This window comes from Schistocerca cancellata, chromosome 8 (genome assembly GCF_023864275.1).
Source record: "Schistocerca cancellata isolate TAMUIC-IGC-003103 chromosome 8, iqSchCanc2.1, whole genome shotgun sequence".
NCBI classification, from domain to species: Eukaryota; Metazoa; Arthropoda; class Insecta; order Orthoptera; family Acrididae; genus Schistocerca; species Schistocerca cancellata.
Genome location: NC_064633.1, coordinates 320,550,155 through 320,571,845, shown reverse-complemented (window position 1 = coordinate 320,571,845; position 21,691 = coordinate 320,550,155). Strand labels below are relative to the sequence as shown.

General features: G+C 45.0%; 1 protein-coding gene across 3 annotated transcripts in view; it reads right to left on the bottom strand.

Moving 5' to 3' along the window:
- Nucleotides 1-21,691, bottom strand: part of LOC126094912 (myogenesis-regulating glycosidase) — a 693,284-nt gene that overhangs the window by 43,113 nt on the left and 628,480 nt on the right. For all 3 annotated transcript variants that reach the window (XM_049909552.1, XM_049909551.1, XM_049909554.1), the window contains 2 exons: nt 20,184-20,614; nt 7,779-8,029 (listed from right to left, as the gene is read on the bottom strand). In XM_049909552.1, coding sequence (XP_049765509.1) covers nt 7,779-8,029; nt 20,184-20,614 — 682 coding nt within the window. The remainder of the gene's footprint in view (nt 1-7,778; nt 8,030-20,183; nt 20,615-21,691) is intronic.

The following is a 21,691-nucleotide window of genomic DNA, read 5'->3' as shown; positions in this document are numbered from 1 at the left end:
TCATGTTGTTATCCGACCGCTGTCTGTGGCGTCTCCAGACACGGCTTCGCTGGTGACTGGGAGTCACATGGAAGCAGGACTCATCACTGAAGACAATTCTGCTCGTCAGTCAGATTCCAGGCCGAATGCTCCAGACATCACTGCAAAGAGGTTGTTGGTGGGCGGAGGTCAATGACAGTCGGTGCAAGGAATGCCGTGAGCTCAGTCCCCTTTCTGTGAGCTGCCTATTAATGGTCCCTGTGGTCACCGAAGCACCAGATGCACGTCGGATCGATGATGATGACGAATGAGCGGCTCTGAGTGTGTCTCTGACGACTGTTCGGTCCTCACGGTCTGTCGTCTCTCTAGATCGACCGCTTCCTTCTGGACGCTGTGCTCTGTTGCGGTCCTCCCATTCCTGGCAACACCGTCGAACAGTGGCAGCTCTCCTACTCAAATCCCGAGTGATTCGTCGACTATCCCAACTGGCTTCTTATAGCCCAACTATGTGTCTTCACTCAGATACCGAGACCTGCACAAACTGCTCACTCGCCTGTCTGCGAGATATAATTACTGTCCATCTGAGTAGACAGAATGAAATTCGCGAGCATTTTATGCCCTAGTATCGATATGCGCTTGTTTATTAGGCTTGCCAGCTGTACGGTGAAACTGTACCGCAGCGTCACATGTTCATCCATCTGCCGCCAGAGTTTACAATACCTGTGTAATTATCGATTTGTGACAAATTTGCATAACTCCTTCGTGGGGCGTCTTTTTTTGCCTTAGAGTGTATATTAAAAAAAATATACAGCCTACGTCCATCTGAAAGCTCGTTAGAGTAACATGTAAAATTGTGAAGTAAACAGGTCAAGAAGTTTTCGAGGTTTCTGGTAGTAGCATATCGCATTTATATATCGCTTAAGTCCTTATGTATTATGTATAATAAAATACATAGCCTCTGACCTTCAGAATGCTCATTAGAGTAGGGTGTAAAAATCTGAAGCAAATCAGTCAAGAACTTGCCGAGACTTTTGCTAACAACGTTAAACAGCGACTTGTCTGTATATAGTAGAATAGATATAGACAAAGACATTACTACTAAAATACACTGACGCGCCAAAGAAACTGGTACAGGCATGCGTATTCATATACAGATATATGTAAACAGACCGAATACGGCGCTTCGGTCGGCAACGCCCATGTAAGACAACAGGTGTCTGGTGCTGTTGTTACTTGGGTTACTGCTGCTACAGTGGGAGACTATAAAGGTTTAAGTGAGTTTGAACGTTGTGTTGCAGTTGTCGCACGAGCGATGGGACGCAGCATCTCCGAGGTAGCGATGAAGTGTGAATTTTCCAGTACGACCATTTCACGAGTGTACCATTTATCTCAGGAATATAGAAAAACATCAGATCTGCGACATCGGTGCGGCCGTAAAAACATTCTACAAGAACGGGACCAACGACGACTGAAGGGAATCGTTCAACATGACAGAAGTTCAACCCTTCCGCAAATTGCTGCAAATTCCAATGCTGGGCCATCAAAAACTGTCAGCGTGCGAACCATTCAACGAAACATCACCGATATGGGCTTTCGGAGCCGAAGGCCCACTCGTGTACCCTTGATGACTGCACGACACAAAGAGTTACGCCTCGCCTGGGCCCGTCAACACCGACACTGGGCTGTTGATGACTGGAAACATGTTGCCTGGTCGGACGAGTCTCGTTTCACATTGTATCGAGCGGATGGACTTGTGCGGGTACGGAGACAACCTCATGAATCCATGGACCCTGCATGTCAGCAAGGGTCTGTTCAAGCTGGTGGAGCCTTTGTAATGGTGTGGGGAATGTGCAGTTGGAGCCATATGGGACGCCTGATACGTCTATATATGACTCTGACAGGTGACGCGTACGTAAGCATCCTGTTTGATCAACTGCATCGATTCATGTCCATTGAGCGTTCGACAGACTTGGGCAATTCCAGCACAACAATGTGACACTCCACGCGTCCATAATTGCTCCTCTGAGCTTAAACACTTCCGCTGGTCACCAAACTCTCCAGACATGAACATTATTGAGCATATCTGGGATGCCTTCCAACGTGATGTTCAGAAGAGATCTCCACCCCTTTTGCTCTTAAGGATTTATGGAGAGCCCTGCAGGATTCATGGTGTCAGTTCCCTCCAGCACTACTTCAGACACTAGTCGAGTCCATGACAAGTGGTGCTGCGGCACTTCCGCAACACTTCTCACGATATTAGGCAGGTGTCAACTCTACAAATAAACTCAACAGGTGCGAGATGGTGACGATAGCAGGACAGACAGTTATTTCTATATTAACATGTCAATCCTCTTACTATTTACTTCAATAATAAAGTCATCATGTCTTATATTCTCAACTTATGAAAAGAGAAGGAGGTTTCAATAGAGATACATCAAGCTCTGCCTTGTAGAATTTGAAGCCATAAGACAAATTGTTTTTAACTACAATCACGTATTTTTATAGGTTACTTTTTGTAAAATGACTTACGCTGTTTTCTATGAAATGAGTTTGTCCAATCTGTAGACGTTATATTAATTTTAGCATGAAATTTGCAGTTCATAATTTCTATAGTTTATTTTATGAAATGACTGTATGATTGATTTGTAGATGTTAATTTTGTTTTAGTTGACAGGTCGAGTTGCATTTAACGCCAGCTGAAGTCCACAGATTGATACTGAACATAGTCTGCCTCGCTAAAGAGCTCTAGTCAGGGTACAAGTGTACACGTGTATCGGCAATATAGAGTAAATTGAGCTTTTAAATGTGGCATGTCTTCGTTTTGTTCTGTACAATGTATAACAGCATTTCTTGCGGGAATATTACTTCCCATTTGTACTATTTATCTGACAGATTCAGGCGGTGGTCATAACCGAAACGCATTAACATGTGTATTTTTTTAAAAAATAAATATAAATAGCAATTAACACAGACAATTATACTGACCAGGGATAATGATCGCAGACTTGTACAATTATTTTTGTCATTTATAGACAAAATTTCTCCTTCACAATTCCTTCTTTTCCATAGAAGCATTTCTATTTTTGTAAAGTGTAAAAAGTGCATGTTAGAAATTAGTAACACAGTACAGTATTTTTTTTTAATGTAACTGGTCAGCACGTACTCATACAGAATGACAATTATTGAACTATATGAAAAAAAAGTGAATTAGTTACAAACTACGGCGTGCACAGACTTTATTCAACATGTAAACGTAGCTACAGATATTCGGATTTAGGCTATGACATGTATGATATGCCTGCTATCATTGGAGTTGATGCGGCGCAGACGAAAAGCGAAATTCTGCATGGCCGGCTGAAGTGTCGGAAGATCGATGCTCCGATGACATCCTGAATGGTTGTTTTCAGCTCGGCAATGGTTTTGGGTTTACTGCTGTACACCCTATCTTTAATAAACCCCCCAAAAAATGAGTCGCATGTGTTCAGATCCGAAGAATATGGCGGCCAATCGAGGCCTATGCCAGTGGCCTCTCGGTATTCCAGAGCCAGAATGCGATACCCAAAGTGCTCCTCCAGGGCATCAAATACTCTGCTGTTTCGATGGGGTCGAGCTCCATTTGCATGAACCACATTTTGTCGAAATCAGGGTCATTTTGGATAATGGGATGAAATCATCTTCCAGAACCTTCACGTACCATTCGGTGGTCACTGTGCCGTCAAGGAATATCGCACCGATTATTCCGTGACTGGGCACTGCACACCACATAGTCACCCGTAGCGGGTGAAGAGTCTTCTTGCTCGCGAAAAGCGGATTCTCAGTCCATTAAATGCGCCAATTTTGCTTATTGACGAACCCATCCCAAAAAAATTGGGCTTCTTCGCTAAACCAAACCATATTCACATACTAATTCCCATCACGCCCTGCGGCCAACCACGCAGTTTGAATGTCCTAACGCAAACCGTTCAGAAGTGGCATGTACTCGACTAAATCTGAAGTAGTGCTGGAGGGAATTGACAACATGAATTGTGCATAGCTGTCCATAAATCCGTAAGAGTACGAGGGGGTGGAGATCTCTTGTGAACAGCGCGTTTCAAGGCATCCCAAATATCCTCTACAACGTTCATGTCTGGGGAGTTTGGTGGCCAGCTTAAGCGGCTAAATTCAGAAGTGTTCCTGGAGCCACTCTGTAGCAATTCTGGGCGTGTGGGGTGTCGCATTGCCCTGCTGGAATTCTCCAATATCCTCGGAACACACAATGCACATGAATGGGTGCAGGTGATCAGACAAGATGCTTACGTGCGTGTCACCTGTCAGAGTCATATCTAGACGTATCTAGGGGTCCCATGTCACTCCAATAGCACGCGCCCCACACCATTACAAAGCTTCCACCAGTTTAAACAGTCTCCTATTGACATTCAGGATCCATGGATTCATGAGGTTGTCTCCATATCCGTACACGTCCAACCGCTCGGTACAAACTGGAACGAGACTCGTCCGACGAGGCAACATGTTTCCAGTCATCAACAGTCCAGTGTTGGTGTTGACGAGCCCAGGTGAGGCGTAAAGATTTGTGTCGTGCAGTCATCAAGGGTACAGGAATGGGCCTTTGGCTCCGAATGCCCATATCGATGATGTTTCGTTGAATGGTTCGCACACCAACACTTGTTGATGGCCAAGCACTGAAATCTGCAGCAATTTGCGGAAGGGTTGCACTTCTGTCACGCTGAATGATTCTCTTCAGTCGTCGTTGGTCCCGTTCTTGCAGGATCTTTCTCCGGCCGCAGCGATGTCGGAGATTTGATGTTTTACCGGATTCCTGATATTCACGGTTTACTCGTGAAATGGTTTCACGGGGAAATCTCCACTTCATCGCTACCTCCGAGATGCTGTGTCCCATCGCTCCTGCACCTGACTATAACACTAAGTTCAAACTCAGTTAAATCTCGATAACTTGCCATTGTTAGCAGCAGTAACCGACGTAACAACAGCCCCATACACTTGTTGTCTTATACAAGCGTTGCCGACTGCAGCGCAGTATTCTGCCTATTTACATATCTCTGTATTTGAATACGCATGCCTATACCAGTTTCTTTGGATCTACAGTGTAGTTCACTCTGTATTTACATGTTGTTGTTGTTGTGGTCTTCAGTCCTGAGACTGGTTTGATGCAGCTCTCCATGCTACTCTATCCTGTGCAAGCTTCTTCATCTCCCAGTACCTACTGCAACCTACATCCTTCTGAATCTGCTTAGTGTATTCATCTCTTTGTCTCCCTTTCGATTTTTACCCTCCACGCTGCCCTACAATACTAAATTGGTGATCCCTCGATGTCTCAGAACATGTCCTACCAACCGATCCCTTCTTCTAGTCAAGTTGTGCCACCAGCTCCTCTTCTCCCCAATTCTATTCAATATCTCCTGATTAGTTATGTGATCTACCCATCTAATCTTCAGCATTCTTCTGTAGCACCACATTTCGAAAGCTTTTATTCTCTTCTTGTCTAAACAATTTATCGTCCATGTTTCACTTCCATAAATGGCTACACTCCATACAAATACTTTCAGAAACGACTTCCTGACATTTAAATCTATACTCGATCTTAACAAATTTCTCTTCTTCAGAAACGCTTTCCTTGCCATTGCCAGTCTACATTTTATATCCTCTCTACTTCGACCATCATCAGTTATTTTGCTCCCCAAACAGCAAAACTCCTTTACTACTTTAAGTGTCTCATTTCCTAATGTAATTCCCGCAGCATCACCCGACTTAATTCGACTACATTCCATTATCCTCGTTTTGCTTTTGTTGGTGTTCTTCTTATACCCTCCTTTCAAGACACTGTCCATTCCGTTCATCTGCTCTTCCAAGTCCTTTGCTGTCTCTGACAGAATTACAATGTCATCGACGAACCTCAAAGTTTTTATTTCTTCTCCATGGATTTTAATACCTACTTCGAATTTTTCTTTTGTATCCTTTACTGCTTGCTCAATATAGAGACTGAATAACATCGGGGAGAGGCTACAACCCTGTCTCACTCCCTTCCCAACCACTGCTTCCCTTTGATGTCCCTCGACTCTTATAGCTGCCATGTGGTTTCTGTACAAATTGTAAATAGCCTTTTGCTCCCTGTATTTTACCCCTGCCACCTTCAGAATTTAAAAGAGAGTATTCGAGTCAACGTTGTCAAAAGCTTTCTCTAAGTCTACAAATGCTAGAAACGTAGGTTTGTATTTACATATCAAAATGTAATATGAATGTAAAATGAGGCGTTCCACATGATTATGATTAACTCACTGTACAAATGACGCATGGGACATGAAACTGATTGCTTTGAGTGAATCAATGCATTCGTCAAATCCGGTGTCGAATACCTCATTCTACCGGAAGTCTCTAGACGAACGGAAAGTTCCAAATGATTGGAAAAGAGCACAGTTAGTCCCAGTCTTCAAGAAGGGTTGTCGAGCAGATGCGGAAAACTATAGACTTATATCTCTGACGTCGATTTGTTGTAGAATTTTAGAACATGTTTTTTGCTCGAGTATCATGTCATTTCTGGAAACACAGAATCTACTCTGTAGGAACCAACATGGATTCGGGAAACAGCGATAGTGTGAGACCCAACTCGCTTTATTTGTTCGTGAGACCCAGAACATATTAGATACAGGCTCCCAGGTAAATGCTATTTTCCTTGACTTCCGGAAGGCGTTCGATAGAGTTCCGCACAGTCGTCTGATAAACAGAGTAAGAGCATACGGAATATCAGACCAGCTGTGTGGCTGTATTGAAGAGTTTTTAGCAAACAGAACACAGCATGTTGTTCTCAATGGAGAGACGTCTGCAGACGTTAAAGTAACCTTTGGCGCACCACAGGGGAAGTGTTATGGGTCCATTGCTTTTCACAATATATATAAATGACCTAGAAGATAGTGTCGGAAGTTTCATGCGGCTTTTCGCGGATGATGCTGTAGTATACAGAGAGGTTGCAGCATTAGAAAATTGCAGCGAAATGCAGGAAGATCTGCAGCGGATAGGAACTTGGTGCAGGGAGTGGCAACTGACCCTTAACGTAGACAAATGTAATGTATTGCGAATACATAGATAGAAGGATCCTTTATTGTATGATTATATGATAGCGGAACAAACACTGGTAGCAGTTACTTCTGTAAAATATCTGGGAGTATGCGTGTGGGACGATTTGAAGTGGAATGATCATATAGAATTAATTGTTGGTAAGGCGGGTATCAGGTTGAGATTTATTGGGAGTGTCCTTAGAAAATATAGTCCATCAACAAAGGATGCGGCTTACAAAACACTCGTTCGACCTATACTTGAGTATTACTCATCAGTGTGGGATCGTTACCAGGTCGGGTTGACGGAGGAGATAGAGAAGATCCAAAGAAGAGCGGCGCGTTTCGTCATAGGGTTATTTGGTAAGCGTGATAGCGTTACGGAGACGTTTAGCAAACTCCAGTGGCAGAGTCTGCAAGAGAGGCGCCCTGCATCGCGGTGTAGCTTGCTCGCCAGGTTTCGAGAGGATGCGTTTCTGGATGAGGTATCGAATATATTGCTTCCCCTTACTTATACCTCCCGAGGAGATCACGAATGTAAAATTAGAGAGATTCGAGCGCTCACGGAGGCTTTCCGGCAGTCGTTCTTCCCGCGAACCATACGCGACTGGAACCGGAAAGGGAGGTAGTTACAGTGGCACGTAAAGTGCCCTCCGCCACACACCGTTGGGTGGCTTGCGGAGTATAAATGTAGATGTAGATGAAGTAGTGGCGGTCGAGGTGCGGACTCACGGTGTGGTTGTTGGTGACGTCGAGCACGCCGGCGCTGAGCAGGCCCGGGCCGCGGGCGACGAGCGCGGGCACGTAGTAGGGCGTGTCCCTCTGGGCCACCAGCAGGCGCGCCCTCACCGCCTCCGCGAAGTGCGCCGACTCCGTGCTGACGAACGGCTGCACGCCCAGCACCAGGCCGAAGCCGCGCCGCTGCAGGATGTCGAACGTCTCCTCCCACGTCGCGAACCGCTCCGCGTCCAGCTCCAGGTCACCTGACCACCGCACCCGACGTCTCAACACGCTGACAAAAGGCTCTGAGCACTATGGCACTTAAACTTATGAGGTCATCAGTCCCCTAGAACTTACAACTACTTAAACCTAACTAACCTACATCTACATCTACATTATTACTTTGCAATTCACATTTAAGTGCTTGGCAGAGGGTTCATCGAACCACAATCATACTATCTCTCTACCATTCTACTCCCGAACAGCGCGCGGGAAAATCGAACACCTAAACCTTTCTGTTCGAGCTCTGATTTCTCTTATTTTATTTTGATGATCATTCCTACCTATGTAGGTTGGGCTCAACAAAATATTTTCGCATTCGGAAGAGAAAGTTGGTGACTGAAATCTCGTAAATACACTCCTGGAAATGGAAAAAAGAACACATTGACACCGGTGTGTCAGACCCACCATACTTGCTCCGGACACTGCGAGAGGGCTGTACAAGCAATGATCACACGCACGGCACAGCGGACACACCAGGAACCGCGGTGTTGGCCGTCGAATGGCGCTAGCTGCGCAGCATTTGTGCGCCGCCGCCGTCAGTGTCAGCCAGTTTGCCGTGGCATACGGAGCTCCATCGCAGTCTTTAACACTGGTAGCATGCCGCGACAGCGTGGACGTGAACCGTATGTGCAGTTGACGGACTTTGAGCGAGGGCGTATAGTGGGCATGCGGGAGGCCGGGTGGACGTACCGCCGAATTGCTCAACACGTGGGGCGTGAGGTCTCCACAGTACATCGATGTTGTCGCCAGTGGTCGGCGGAAGGTGCACGTGCCCGTCGACCTGGGACCGGACCGCAGCGACGCACGGATGCACGCCAAGACCGTAGGATCCTACGCAGTGCCGTAGGGGACCGCACCGCCACTTCCCAGCAAATTAGGGACACTGTTGCTCCTGGGGTATCGGCGAGGACCATTCGCAACCGTCTCCATGAAGCTGGGCTACGGTCCCGCACACCGTTAGGCCGTCTTCCGCTCACGCCCCAACATCGTGCAGCCCGCCTCCAGTGGTGTCGCGACAGGCGTGAATGGAGGGACGAATGGAGACGTGTCGTCTTCAGCGATGAGAGTCGCTTCTGCCTTGGTGCCAATGATGGTCGTATGCGTGTTTGGCGCCGTGCAGTTGAGCGCCACAATCAGGACTGCATACGACCGAGGCACACAGGGCCAACACCCGGCATCATGGTGTGGGGAGCGATCTCCTACACTGGCCGTACACCACTGGTGATCGTCGAGGGGACACTGAATAGTGCACGGTACATCCAAACCGTCATCGAACCCATCGTTCTACCATTCCTAGACCGGCAAGGGAACTTGCTGTTCCAACAGGACAATGCACGTCCGCATGTATCCCGTGCCACCCAACGTGCTCTAGAAGGTGTAAGTCAACTACCCTGGCCAGCAAGATCTCCGGATCTGTCCCCCATTGAGCATGTTTGGGACTGGATGAAGCGTCGTCTCACGCGGTCTGCACGTCCAGCACGAACGCTGGTCCAACTGAGGCGCCAGGTGGAAATGGCATGGCAAGCCGTTCCACAGGACTACATCCAGCATCTCTACGATAGTCTCCATGGGAGAATAGCAGCCTGCATTGCTGCGAAAGGTGGATATACACTGTACTAGTGCCGACATTGTGCGTGCTCTGTTGCCTGTGTCTATGTGCCTGTGGTTCTGTCAGTGTGATCACGTGATGTATCTGACCCCAGGAATGTGTCAATAAAGTTTCCCCTTCCTGGGACAATGAATTCACGGTGTTCTTATTTCAATTTCCAGGAGTGTAGATCTCGCCGCGACGAAAAACGTCTTTGCTTTAATGACTTCCATCTCAACTCGCGTATCATATCTGCCACACTTTCTCCCCTATTACGTGATAATACAAAACGAGCTGCCCGTTTTTGCACCCTTTCGATGTTCTCCGTCAATCCCACCTGGTAAGGATCCCACACCGCGCAGCAATTTTCTAACAGAGGACAAACGAGTGTAGTGTAAGCTGTCTCTGTAGTGGACTTGTTGCATCTTCTAAGTGTCCTGCCAATGAAACGCAACCTTGGGCTCGCCTTCCCCACAATATTACCTACATGGTCTTTCCAACTGAAGTTGTTCGTAATTTTAACACCCAGGTACTTAGTTGAGATGACAGCCTTGAGAATTGTACTATTTATCGAGTAATTGAATTCCAACGGATTTCTTTTGCAACTCATGTGGATCACCTCACACTTTTCGTTATTTAGCGTCAACTGCCGCCTGACACACCATACATCAATCTTTTCTAAATCGCTTTGCAACTGATACTGGTCTTCGGATGACCTTACTAGACGGTAAATTACAGCATCATCTGCGAACAACCTAGGAGAACTGTTCAGATTGTCACCCAGGTCATTTATATAGATCAGGAACAGCAGAGGTCCCAGGACGCTTCCCTGGGGAACACCTGATATCACTCCAATTTTAATCGATGATTTGCCATCTATTACTACGAACTGCGACCTTCCTGACAGGAAATCACGAATCCAGTCGCACAACTGAGACGATACCCCATAGACCCGCAGCTTGATTAGAAGTCGCTTGTGAGGAACGGTGTCAAAAGCTTTCTGGAAATCTAGAAATACGGAATCAACTTGAGATCCCCTGTCGCTAGCGGCCATTACTTCGTGCGAATAAAGAGCTAGCTGCGTTCCACAAGAAAGATGTTTTCTGAAACCATGCTGATTACGTCTCAATAGAACGTTCCCTTCGAGGTGATTCATAATGTTTGAATACAATATATGCTCCAAAACCCTACTGCAGACCGACGTCAATGATATAGTTCTGTAGTTCGATGGATTACTCCTACTACCCTTCTTAAACACTGGTGCGACCTGCGCAATTTTCCAATCTGTAGGTACAGATCTATCGAGCGGTTGTATATGATTGTTAACTAGGGAGCTATTGTATCAGCGTAATCTGAAAGGAACCTAATCGGTATACAATCTGGACCTGAGGACTTGCCCGTATCAAGCGATTTGAGTTGCTTCGCAACCCCTAAGGTATCTACTTCTAAGAAACTCATGCTAGCAGCTGTTCGTGTTTCAAATTCTGGAATATTCCATTCGCCTTCCCTGGTGAAGGAATTTCGGAAAACTGCGTTCAATAACCTAAGGAAATCACACACATCCATGCCCGAGGCAGGATTCGAACCTGCGACCGTAGCAGCCGCGTGGTTCCGGACTGAAGCGCCTAGAACCTCTCGGCCACTCCGGCCGGCCACACTGACACGTCTCACGTTACACTACCCCACTGATACTCCAGTATTTCCGTACCTCTGGGATACACTTGCAGCGTAGCCTACCAGTACTGGTGGTGGTAAAAGTCTACCTATGTAGGTAGATTACCGTCGTTTTGACATGTCCTACCGCTCCTGCAAGCTACCGTCTGTAGTGAATGGTTTCTTAAATTCGTGTGGTCCACGAAATTATTGGCCCCTGCGAGTTATTGCTGGGTATTAATAATTTCTAGCGGAAGGTTTTAACGAACCGGTAGAAATTTGAACGCAACGGATAACGCATTTTTTTTAACGATTACAGAAGGCACCTATACAGGGCTTAATAGGCAGTATATAGCTTTTATTTGATTTCGTGACCCAGAATTCGACTGTGGTATTGACTGCCACCTATTCTTTATGATGGAAGGAGTAAATAATCAGTTGAGGGTAGAGATTAATTGATATTTATTCAGTACCGATGGGATTTCAACAACTAGTCGTGTTTCTCTTGCAATGTACATCATAAAAACCGGTCTCTAGTTAACATGGTTCAGTTTCGCCACGTAATTATGGAATGGGACAGAGGAGCGCAGACCTGGCTTCAATGTAATTTTATACAACCGCACAATTATACCTAAACCCTCGGTTATTACATTCAGTTACTATAGATTACTCAAAACAAGTTCCTCAAAGACAATACAAGCAAAACTAGGTCAGCGTGAAAGAGTATTTCGCAAATCTTTATCAAATCAGTGGGCATTAAATCCGATACTTTTCCTAGTGGCACGAGTATTTTACTTAACGCACAACATCGCCAACATATCAAATCGTTATGGGGGTGCACAAGAGACATCACTTCAATGCTGTTCAACCCACATGGCCAAGTTTCAGTAGCCAACAGAAACCCAGAAAAATATGGACACACACGATTATTCCTTCCCTATTTTACTCTCGCTCACTATTGTATGTTTATTCACCGTGTACAATATATTTTCACACCAAAACTACAATTTATCAATGCGGCGGTTGCTACAACCGACCACGTGGCGCGAATGCAAGTTCACAAAGAAAACATATGGAAAATAAATAAAAATCCCCAAAATATTACTGTAAATGGAAGAGCAGATTAAAATACATTGAATGAGTGAATTTCCGTTAAGCACAGAGCAATAACGTGACCGTGAGCTTAAGGCGCATGGTGCGTTGCCTGAACAAGGCACTAACGCAAGGTCTACTGAAATTCGAGTAAATTAAGAAAATAAATTCCCGTATGGGATTCAGTGGTAATTTCGCACCTGATTTCGACATCTGGACTTCATTACAGAGCATATTTCAGACAATCTAATACCTATGTTAGCATTACCAAAACGAGAGCTGCGTCTCCATGTCTGTCCAGCACCACGACCCAGGAACAAGTGCTCCTCCAACCGAATTCGCCTAACCGTTCCGCTTACAAAACGTGGTGGGGGTGGCGCGCCAACCTGACAGAGCCAATTCGCGCGCCTACGTGTCATCTTTGCCCTGACCTGCAAACTTGGTCTCTGCTAAACTTGTTCACGCTTGGGGGTTGGTACTACCCTACCCCAGAACGACCATTCATGCAGTGTTACAATCTGTGCCTAAACCTTTCTGATAGTTCACACACCCCTTATTTATACCGTCCAGGCCGCACAAAGGAAAGGAAAATGGGAAACGTGGTACACAACAGAAAAAAATTCAATAAACAACACTGTTTAGTCCATTCTCTCCTTTTGGACACCAGCTGAGGTATTACCTGCAAGAGAAGAAACTCTTACTAATAATTTCTGCGTGCTAGCAATTTAATAAAACATTGGAACGGTACAGCAAGTTCCATTTCACACTGAACAGTATTATATCCCTGTGCGATCTTACTTTTAAGGGTTTCCACTACAGAAAAAACATTACGGTTGCAGGAAAAGAATAGTGTGGGTATAAACTGGCTATTAGCTGTGTATTTACTTTTTAGAGGAGGTCGTAACACAGCATATACAGAGGACATGCGCGCACAACCTGTCTCCATCTTTGGGGTTTTGTGAAAGATCGAATCATTGGCATGAGCGACGTGGGAACATCGTGCCGACAAATCGCGCAGACAGTAGGAAGAATGGTGAAGAGAAGCACTACGGACAACATGAGGCGTAGCGCCATATACCGATCCTGCTTCGGAGGCGAGTGGGAGATGTGTCTCAGAGCTGGATAGTGACAGATGGTGACGCGAGACTGGACGCGCACGTAGTTTATGTATCAGCCGATAGAGGACAGTATTGGATAGGGGACTGTGATTTAGTTTCGATTGTGCCCACTAGAGTGCACTAAAGTAATAGAATGTTTTTCATAAACTTTTCTAGTATTTTCATAAAGTGTTATTATGTCTTTTTGTGTATGTAAAATGTTATAAATGAGTTTTAGCAGTATCAATGATGCGAGAGTGCGGTTTAAGGTTAAAATGAAGATAATTGTTTAACGAGTTATGTAGTGGGATTTAGTGTGGGAACATTTCGAAGTATGGATGTGGACAAAGGGGATTTTTGTAGAATAGATTTGTAAAGTAAGTTTATAGTAAAGGGAAACAATAGTAAATAACTTTATGCATAAACAAAACTTCAGCATATTAAATAATAGGTAAAAAGTGCAGTTGTTAGGTTTACTATTTTGCGATTGGTTATTGATGAAAAGCGCGGGCTGACGCGGGAGATTGTTGTTTTGCTATTGGCTGTTGAGTAAACTGACCAATGTTAAAGCAATATTCTTCGCGCGCCTTTCTCTGCTGGTAGAGAAGACTTAGAGTATTCTAGAGAGGAGTCGGAGCCTAGCCATGAAACAGTTCGGACGTGTGTAGTAGTAGTTCCGATGGAAATGATAAGTTTCCGGATCCGAGAGTGTTTCATACAACAAAAGTGTTGTAAAGTGACGGCATAGTTATTCCGATGGGTGTGTAGAAATTTCGGAATTTTAAGTGAATTTTGTGACGAAAAAAGACATAAATTCCACGTGGCGTATTGAGCAGGTCGGTGGCTAAAAACTGTGACTGCATTAGGTACCGACAGACTTAATATTTGGCGAGCATTCTCAATCAAAAACCATGCGTATTTTTGTAGCTATTACGTTTTCAGGAAATGCAACACCATAAACTTGCTAACGTGAGTGAAAGGGATAGTGAGTGACTGCGTTAAGACTAGCATGGGCTTGGCAGTGATTCTTGTTCACCTAAGTGTCAGAATATATTAATTGAGGACAAAATTTCCAACCTTTCATTTCGTGCGAAAACTTTCTCCCGAAACGTAGATTAGTGACTTTAATTGCAGCCTAGTTCACATCGAAGTACAGTAGGTTTCGCTCGGCTTCCCTACTGATGATATGCTGAGACAATGTTCACAGGTAGGTGCGGGTTCGTCGTAAAGGGACGGTAAGAACCGCGCCGCCGCAGTCTGACATGAAGAGTAGCCTCAGGTCCTTCCAGAACGACTACACCACGAGAAAGTTGAGGTATTACTCGACTGGCTCTGAGAAACAGGCCGATGACAACAGTTGCAATCTGGGCAGAGGTTACAGACAGAGTAGCAGCATGGTCTGTGGGCAAAAGATTTCTAGGAACTTGAGGTAAGACTTCGAACCGCCATCCGTTTTTTATTGCTAATACCATACCACAGATTGAAAGGTCACAGGCAGCAGCGGTTCTTGAGACTCATACATCTCCCACTTCAGGAATCACAATGTGGAGAGCAATAGCACGTACCAACAGTCGTTTAGCAATTGCTGAAGGGAAGCTAAATTCAAATAGTTCAAATGCCTCTAAGCACTGTGGGACTTAACATCTGAGGTCATCAGTCCCCTAGACTTGGAACTACTTAAACCTAACAAACCTAAGGACATCACACACATCGATGCCCGAGGCAGGATTCGAACCTTCGACCGTAGCAGCCGCGTGGTTCCGGACTGAGGCGCCTAGAACCGCTCGGCCACTGCGGCCGGCCGAAGCTAAATGCTCGTCAGTGTTTGGAAAGAATGATATAAACCCTGCTGGCATCCTCTTCATAACCAAGGTACCAAATGGTATATTCTAGCAGGATAATGCAAGTCGCCACAATGCCCCCGCATCCTGAGAAATGTACATACCCTTGTTTGGCGTGGTAGTTGGCGATAGATGCAGGGGATATTCATTTTCGGAAATCGTTAGGGAATTCAATATTTCGACAGTCACAGTGCCAAGAACGTTTCGAGACTACCAAATTTCAGGCATTACCTCTCACCACGGAAAACGCAGTGACCGACGGCCTTCACTTAGCGACCGAGAGCAGCAACGTCTGCGTACAGTCGTTAGTGCTAATAGAAAAGCAACACTGCGCGAAATGACCGCAGAAATCAATGTGGGACGTATGAAGAACGTGTCCATTAGGGCAGTGCTGCGAAATTTGGCGTTAATGGAGTATGGCAGCAGACGACCAAAGCGACTTGCCTTAGCTAACAGCACGGCATCGCCTGCAGCGCCTCTCCAGGGCTCGTCACCATATCGGTTGGGTCCTGACCGTGGAACGTCGCAAGGAGAAGCTCTATGGTGCGACGCACGGCGCTGCAGACTGAGCGACTACTTGCTGTGACCGAAACTCGTCAAAAGAGTGTCTTTCGCGCCGCGCGACGCCCCAAGAGCGGCCCAACCAACCCAGAATCGTCTCAACGGCTTAACTAACAACAGTAATGCTGCTTAAGCTTAGCTGAACATCAATTACGAACGATTACTCAATCATACTAACCGATAAGGGCAGAGACGTTTCTCAAAATCTCTGAAATATTTACCAATTTATCCGCACCCTTGCAATTGTCATATTTTTTTATGTACGATTTAGCGCATTGAAAAAATATTTTAATTTCTTTCCCGGCCCTCATGATACACAGGGCAGCGCCGCTTAACAACAGTAGGATCCTTTTTTTACTGAAATTTATTGGCATGAAGTATATTAACTTCTGCCGACATCTACCGAACCCAACTAACTCATTATGAATGAGATTTTCACTCTGCAGCGGAGTGTGCGCTGATATGAAACTTCCTGGCAGATTAAAACTGTGTGCCCGACCGAGACTCGAACTCGGGACCTTTGCCTTTCGCGGGCAAGTGCTCTACCAACTGAGCTACCGAAGCACGACTCACGCCCGGTACTCACAGCTTTACTTCTGCCAGTACCTCGTCTCCTACTTTCATATCTAATTGCGTGTAAATTTATTAATTTTTAAGCCCATTTTTGTTGTTATTTGGAACTATAATTTGTTTTAGGCATTATATGTTCATGGAAGTTTCCAGAAGTCACCCATGATCTAAACGTCTTTCTTTTAGAAGAAGAAATTCAGAGTGATTTGGATTCACAGACATGTGAGGCAGAAACTGTCCTGAGGATGCTTCTGTATATGTTCTCCAACAGGCAAGTACAGCAGAAACTTCATCTCCTTGCCAGATCCTGAACTACTCATTGAAAATGCTGTTCATGACGACGGTGAAGACGACAGAGCAGATGAGCCTGCCATGATAAACTCACAAATATGATGGTTTACCCGGTACAAATTAGCAGCTGGGCATGATTTCCTTGAAGTGGTCGGACAAATGTTGATGTAAGCTGTCAATCTCCCATAGAAGTGTTTTTGAGCTTTTTTCCAACGGGAAATGATGGCAGACTGATAACTGTAAGTCCCAGTGGTTCCAAAATGAGACTACCTCCATAAAACAATCGGTTTTTTACTTTTGGACAATTGAAGACTGGAAATGGGAAACACTGAAAATGCCAAAACACTGAAAATACCACAAAGGTTTCCTTTTAGTTCACAATACGGCCGATAAATATAGGAGAATGAGTGTTCCATCGGCAGCGGCACGGTGAACGCTGAATGTGCCATTCGCCTAAAGGCAGTGATTGTAGTAACCTGTGTCTGCTGTAAGCTCCAGCGTTGTAGCTCTTTGAATGTTGTGTAAAGTCATTCTATGGTGTGATAACTGTGTCATACGATGTTGGTAGCTTCAGTGTTGCTTGTTCCAGTACGTATCTTTTAAAGTGTTGAAATCAAGTTTTTAGTGTCCACTCGTAGTTACATGCCTTCCGATAGAGACTTTGGTATTATAGAGAAAAGGAAAAAGAATGTTAAACGCAGTGGTGCCTGAGGAACTGGAAAGTGTGGTGGTCCCAGGTAGAGTAAGGAAAACATTTTATGATTATCAACATGGGTGAAGGTGGTTTCTTGGATCTGGCTTCCTTAGCTAATACGTATCTTAACAGCAGCAGACTAAGGACAACCAAAGCTTCAAGTGATGCGTTACACTTCAGACAAGAAAGGCAAGCTTCTAATGGAAACTAGTTTTGATGAAAAAGACTGGACTGAGTTGTCTGTGTTCAAAAAGGGAGAGAACTTCAATGATGAGCCGTCCTTATGAAATGTGACCCAACTTTCACAGTTAAGAAAACTAAGTGAAGAGAGAAAAAGGATCTATTTGCTATGGGACCTACTTGCTATGCTTCCGTTTCATGATGTGAAATTAGAGCGCTTATGAATCTTTGTGTAAATGAGTGGACATTCGGCGTTTCCTTGGCTACGTTGCGTGCGTGACACATTCAGCCTCAATACGTTAAGTTTTACAGGTAGTCTCTGCTCAATATAAACGTTTCTTTTCAAAACGGGTTTGGGTGAAGTATTAGCAGTAATGTCAAATATCGGAATTTATATTTCATTAAATACAAATTATTTGTAATATAACTTTCATAAGGTACTTCCCATTTTTAATAAACATTTTTGGAACAGTGATCAAAAATTTTTCTTTTTAAAAATTCAGTCTTGATCACACCATTTATGTTACAAGAACATAGGTGACTGGTTTCGGTTATATCACATGACCATCCTCAGATCTGTAATTTAATTTAGAAAGTAATAGAAACCTTACTAGATTGACAATAAAATATGACAAAATGCTTATAAGGATAAAATACAATAAGAAGTGTTATACCCATGGCATCCTTCTAAGATGGTAGGTGGAGCACTCTTCTCAGCTGCTGTGATGTCAGCTGGTGCCAGCAAGTGACGAGCATACGCTTAAGTACGAAGATGCTCCGCCTACCTCTTCTCCCTCCACCTCACGTCAACCAATCAGTATAAAATGGGTTCACATAATCGTCAAAACGTAAAAAAAACGAAGTACAATAATAACATAAAAATAGTTATGTATAAAATATCTCTTTACAACCATGACGAAATTTTATGAACACGTATGTACTCTTTTGTTCAGAAAATCCTAAGACCCAGTTGCATCCATGGCAGAAATGTACCTTAGAACAGTACATTAGTATTAATATCACAATTTTAAACTTCCAACTAGAAATGTTACGAAATATGACTTCATTTTTAATAAATCAGTTATATGACATTTTAAAAAATCTATGAAATCATACCACTCTGCAGCTGATCATTCCATAATTACATATATCTCCAGTGCCAAATAAAGTTAATGTGAGACAGGCAGACTGAATCTGGCATAGATGTATACTTGCAATCGAGTCACAACTCACATATCGATATGATGCCGCAATGCCAAAGACCTCCACAACATTGTTGACTTTGAAACCATTGTGGTAGTACCACCTTAGCCCATAGAGGGCACACTGAGTATACATCGTCTGTGCAGTTATTTTAAAGCTTTTAATTGATATTTTATACAATATTTAAGTAATTCCATGGTTGTAAAGAGATATTTTATACATAACTATTTTTATATTATTATTGTACTTTGTTTTTTTACGTTTTGACGATTATGTGAACCCATTTTATACTGATTGGTTGACGTGAGGTGGAGGGGGAAGAGGTAGCGTATGCTCGTCACTTGCTGGCACCCCCTCCCTGATGATGCCCTCATCCCCTCCATCTACCCCTCCTATCACCTTTGATCCTCCTCTCCTACTTCCTGTGTTTTTCCCTCAGGGCACCCTCCCTCCCTTCTCTCCCTCCTCCCCACTCCTCCCGCTGGGCTTCCCCTACCCCCCATACCTTCTTTCCTCTCCCCATCTCCTCTGCCCCTGGCATCTAAACTCTCCCTTCTGCTCTCTCCCCCACCTTCTTCTCCTCTTTTGGCAGGTCTCCGGACTCGCGCACGCGTCGTAGACATTAGCGCGCCGGAGATCGTCACCATCAGATTTGTGTGTGCTGTCGTGTTTGTGCTTTAGTGTTGTTCGCGCCCACGCTCCATCGTTCACGTGTATCGTCACCATCATCAGTGTTCGTGCACAGTGCTGACAGTCTTTCGTTTTCTTCGCGTGTGAACGGCTTCGTGTTTTTTTTTTTTTTTGTTAATTACGGTGTCTACTGTTATTTTAACCGCCGTTATGTTCTGTTACTTATGTGTCTTCATTGTTTATCTCTATTTGTACTGCCTGAAGCTGAAGAGCGGCGTACAATTGCCGCTGACAGCCCACCTTGTATAAGGTGCACAGCAGCTGAGAAGAGTACTCCACCTACCACCTTCGAAGAATGCCATGGGTATAACACGTCTTATTGTATTTTATCCTTATAACCATTTTGTCATATTTTATTGTGAATCTAGTAAGGTTTGTATTACTTTCTAAATTAAATTACAGGTCTGATGATGGTCATGTGATATGACCGAAACCGGTCACCTATGTTCTTGTAACATACGTGGTGTGATCAAGACTGAATTTTAAAAAGAAAACCTTCCCATTTTCATAAATATTTATTTTTGGCACATTCAGCGTTTCCCACTTCCAGTCTTCAGTTTTGTATTCATTACTTACGATGACAATAAAGGTTAATTTTGTAAAAAATTTTAAAATTACATATTTTTTCTTATTGTTGGAACTCAAATGGTTAATGTGGGACTGCGCGTGCCTTACCGGCGTGCGCCTGCCAGAGCGAGTTGAGCATGACGTGTCCCTGGCGCAGGAAGGGCAGCGCGATCACCTCCTCGGTGTAGTTGTAGACGGCGGCCTCGGTGAGCAGGTCTGCGGCGGGCGGCGCGATCTGCCACACGGGCTCCGAGATGAGCGCGTCGACCAGCTCGCGGTCCTGGTCGCGCATTCCGTCCCACATGTTCTTGTCGGCCAGGAAGGAGTGCAGGTCGCGCATGTTGGCAGCCGTGCACACCGTGTAGTTGAGCTGCGCCGGCGGCGGCGCCTCCGACCCCGCCGCGCCTGCGCGGTGGTACGCGAACTTGTCGTGCTGGCCCTCCAGGCAGAGGGCGCCGTCGCCGCTGGCGTTGAGCGACACGTACAGCGGCGTGCCCGCGTCCACGGAGATGCTCACGCCGGCAGAGCTCAGGAAGTACCTGCCGGCACGCAGCTCTCTGCTCGACAACCGCTAATCGACTGTGTTGCGTGCAGCTTACTGGCAGATTAAAACTGTGTGTCGGACCGAGACTCCAACTCCTTAGAAGTACAGCTGCGAGGGTGGATCGTGAGTCGTGCCTGGGTAGCTCGGTCGGTGAAGCACTTGCCCACAAAAGGCAAACGTCACGAGTCCGAGTCTCGGTTCCACACACAGTTGTAAGCTAACAGGAAGTTTCATATCATCGCACACTCCACTGCAGAGTGAAAAATTCATTATGTAATGTGTTTAGTGGGTAAGATAGGACCTTCGTGATTATCGGACCAGTATTGTCACCAGAGTATGAGCTTCCTAGCAGATAGGTTTCCACACATTGTTCTCCTAATGCCGTACTCTGTACGTCAGCTGTCAAGGTCACTTGTGCACCTGCTAATAGTGCTACTATCGATATTTTTTTTTAAATATTGGGAATCCGATACATCATAAAATGGCTCTGAGCACTATGGAACTCAACATCTTAGGTCATAAGACCCCGATACATCGTAATTAAAAATATACAGGGTGAGTCACCTAACATTACCGCTGGATATATTTCGTAAACCACATCAAATACTGACGAATCGATTCTACAGACCGAACGTGAGGAGAGGGGCTAGTGTAATTGGTTAATACAATCCATAAAAAAATGCACGGAAGTATGTTTTTTAACACAAACCTACGTTTTTTTAAATGGAACCCCGTTAGCTTTGTTAGCACATCTGAACATATGAGCAAATACGTAATCAGTGCCGTTTGTTGCATTGAAAAATGTTAATTACATCCGGAGATATTGTAACCTAAAGTTGACGCTTGAGTACCACTCCTGAGGGGTGAGGTACACGTTCGACGGGCGTTTCATAGGACGTGGAGGACGCATAAATTGGCCAGCCCGTTCTCCTGATCTTACACCTCTGGACTTCTTTCTGTGGGGTACGTTAAAGGATAATGTGTACCGTCATGTGCCTACAACCCCAGAGGATATGAAACGTATTGTGGCAGCATGCGGCGACATTACACCAGATGTACTGCGGCGTGTACG